Genomic DNA, 3,541 nt, shown 5'->3' with positions numbered 1-3,541 from the left:
TTACAAAAACTTCCTCACAACTCTCTGTAGTCTCTAAACATAGAATCGATTACAACCACTCTTTTAATTGGGATAACGCTTGTATTTTAGATCACGAATCAAATTGTTATAAAAGGTTAATCTCAGAGACCATACATATAAAAGAACAATCTCACGGTTTAAATTTAAATAATGACACGGATTTATTAGATGACGCATATATTTTAATCTACTTGACAAAATTAAATCTTCTAAAATTCGAACGTAACGCCTTTATCATATGACTTTTCTAAGTGAGTAGGGATCCATGTATATATAAACCGGTTGTCTTCCCGTCTTGTTCAATGTGCGACCGTAGATCTTTACCAGTGAGTAATTTGTGTTTTGTATATAATATTCGATATATCAGTGTATTCCAACTCAACATTTGTAGACAGATCTATCACCTCATCTAGGACTCGAGGATGAAATTTTACACTCACAAGAAAACTGCATTTCTAAAACACCTCCATCTACATTACCAGCATAGCGTATTTATTTTATTTTTATATTGTTAAAACACTAAAGATGACTCAAGTAAAAAGTGGAAACGTTTGTTGTACAAGTTACTAATGTAGTAGTTAATTCTTTTTGATAATTATATATATTTTTTTCTAACACCCATTTCTGCTTGTTTATGACCTTACTTGGATTCATTACTTATTTTTATAATTATTATTTTCACTGATTTGTTTGCTTCTCTCGTCATCGGCAGCACTGTCGGATGTGGCGGGAATAGCACTGCTGTCGTTGTGACGCTTGACGGTGTCATCGACGTCACTGTTGCTGCGCTCGTTGTTGGTGCTGTCCTGTTTACTACTATTTTTTTGCGCAACATTTACAGTTCCGCCCCCGTAGTCTACTGTAAATAAAAAAAGCTTAATACAAAAATTCTCAATATATTAACAAGCGATTAACAAACGACGGTAAACGAACCAATTATTGATACATTAGACAGACGCTTCAATTACATTTGATTAAATCCATATATATACGTGTTGTATATAAGGTGTTGTAAATACATTGTTATAAGAATAAAAATTTAAGTCAAATTTAATGAAAAATATATTGAGAGTGTGTGACTTTTCTCATCGCGTCAATTTCTACCGCGTAACATAAGAAAAACGCGTTTGGACATGCACAATATTAATGAACCTTAGTTATGCTCGATATTAATTAAAAAATTTATTTTTAGGTGATATTTCTTTGCGTAATTTTAAGTTTATACAGGGAAATTAATAAGTAGGACAACGAGTATATATATTAAACGCATATTTATTCAATTAACTGTAAATGAAGCGTCTACCTAATTTATATCGCTAATTGGTTCTTTTATTTCTTTTTTATTATATCAAATTATATATCACAATTTTATACAATTATATACAATTATATGTACATGCAACTATTCTAACCTTCCGCGATGGAATCTTCATTATTGTCGGCGTCTTCGTCGCGCTCATCGTCGGCGTCTTCGTCGCCATTATCATCGCCATTATCATCGTCGTTCTCGCCGGCGTCTTCGTCGTCGTTCTCACCGGCGTCTATGTCGTCGTCGTTCTTATCGGCGTCGTCGTTGTTGTTGTCGTTGTCGTCGTTGTCGTCGTCGTCGTCGTTGTTGTTGTTGTTGTCGTCGTCGTCGTCGTCGTCGTCGTCGTCGTCGTCGTTGTTGTTGTTGTTGTTGTTGTGCATCAGTATTTGCACGTCTTCGGTTAAAAAATCAATATAAAAGTTTATATATTGTGACGTGGTCATCGCGTCGCTCCTTCCTCGCTACAAAAAGCTCTAAGGATTGCGGGAGTCCGGGGGTGCGAAACGTCTGGGAAGCGTCAGGATCCTCCAGGGCTTGCTTGCGTGCGATAGATATAGTTGCTTATTCTTAGTATTTTTTTTGTATGCTCTTGGCGCCTTACCACACCGAGAACACACTACTGGAGGAGATATCAGGAGCCGTCGATTGTGGATAAAGGCGAGAGAAAACGAGAGAGAAAGGTGTGCGTGGAGTCAGTGTGCGTGGAACTAGGCATTCGCACGACGACCAGAGGGGTGAGTTTTCGGGAATAAGCGGCGAAAGAGATGACAGCAACGAGGACAGCAAACCTTGGCGCGGAAAAGCCGAGGGAGCGAGGCGAACACCCGACGTTGAAAACAGCTTCAACCTTCCTTTCACCTCGGAAAAGCCTGCTGCAAACCTCCGCTGCTAACCTGCACCTACTACCCTGCTACGCTACTGCATGCTGCATCTCTGTTACTTTTGCGAAACACAGCGCTTGGAAATCTCCGCCGCTTACATTTTCACTAGTGAGGGCCCGGTACTCGATTTGAATTTCGCGGCCGCGGGTCCTGCCGCCGAGCGCGAGCATCGCGTCGCATGTGGCGCCCCTCGCGACCTGATTGGTCGCCGCGATCTACCCTACGCGATCCTAGCGCGCTCAAACGCATCAACCCCGAATCAATCTCGATCCTCGCTCTCTTGGTCGCTACCTACCGAACAGGACGGACGCACTAACNGCACTCCCGACGATCGATTGTTAACGAAGCTTTGGGCAATTCAGTTGGATGGAGAAGGACGACGACGTACGGTGAGGTGTCTTCGTTAATTTGTGAGCCACGAATCCGCGTTACTCGAGTCTCGTGTCGAGGCTAGTCGCTGAATTTCGCGTTTTGAAACCGGCAAGGACATAACCTTTGCCATAGTTTCGGATTTTCGGCAGCGGCTATAATCGGATTCCACGGGGCTACGTGGTATTAATTTGTAGGCCTAAGTGCGTGTCGCGTAATTACTCTATTGAGTAGTACAAGCCCTGGAGTACCAGTAAAGCGCCAAGCAGCAATTTCGTTCTTTCGTTGTGTTTCGCGTGTACTAGTGTTTGTCTAGTGTATCGTTTTGCGACCGCCATATTCTGTACCGGGTATCGTACCGATCATCGTATCGAATACCGTAACGAGTATCGTTTTCTGAAATTAACGCTACCATAACGTGTCGCATCCTGCGTACTAATTACCGCTTATTGATCACCTGCGGCTGTATTAACTTTTCACGCTACTCTATCGTACCGCTATTCCATTCTCTAAGGCATTTTGGGTGTGGAATTTTCGAGTGATCTGCCGAAAGCAAGGGGTGAGCGATTCGGAGGAGCTATAATAAGAGAATTTTGTACCGTTATCGTATCGAATCAAAGAGATCTATCGTACCGTACTAGGGGATCTCTCGGATCGAGGAGCGCTTAGCTCTCGTTCCGGGAAACAAACTCTTTCGACTTTGTGAGCGCTTTGCGCAGGTGTGCTCACTGGCACGTGCATGCTGCTTTATATTTGGTTGCTGAAGTACACAGCGACCGGGGACGGGAATTCGGCGAGAGCTTTGCGCCGTGCATGGCGTAAGCCTGACCAGCCCTTGCAAAATCAAGTAAGTCCCGCGGTGTAGATATTACGGGCGTGTTCCGTTTGACCACAGTACGATTCGACACCGATCGATTCGACACTAAATTATTGGACACAAAATTATTGGACACAGATTTAT

The 3,541-nt window shown here is 42.7% G+C and overlaps 1 protein-coding gene across 1 annotated transcript in view; it reads right to left on the bottom strand.

The window, feature by feature from the left end:
• Positions 1-3,541, bottom strand: part of LOC109862140 (nonsense-mediated mRNA decay protein 2-like) — a 12,603-nt gene that overhangs the window by 7,299 nt on the left and 1,763 nt on the right. The window contains exons 3-4 of the mRNA XM_020442081.1: positions 1,434-1,578; positions 704-880 (exon numbers count right to left, since the gene is read on the bottom strand). Of these exons, the coding sequence (XP_020297670.1) occupies positions 704-880; positions 1,434-1,578 (322 nt within the window). The remainder of the gene's footprint in view (positions 1-703; positions 881-1,433; positions 1,579-3,541) is intronic.

The sequence above is a fragment of the Pseudomyrmex gracilis genome, unplaced genomic scaffold, assembly GCF_002006095.1.
Source record: "Pseudomyrmex gracilis isolate BER0280 unplaced genomic scaffold, ASM200609v1 scaffold_1417, whole genome shotgun sequence".
NCBI classification, from domain to species: domain Eukaryota; kingdom Metazoa; phylum Arthropoda; class Insecta; order Hymenoptera; family Formicidae; genus Pseudomyrmex; species Pseudomyrmex gracilis.
The sequence above is the reverse complement of the archived record's forward strand: the minus strand, read 5'-3'. Positions and strand labels throughout refer to the sequence as shown.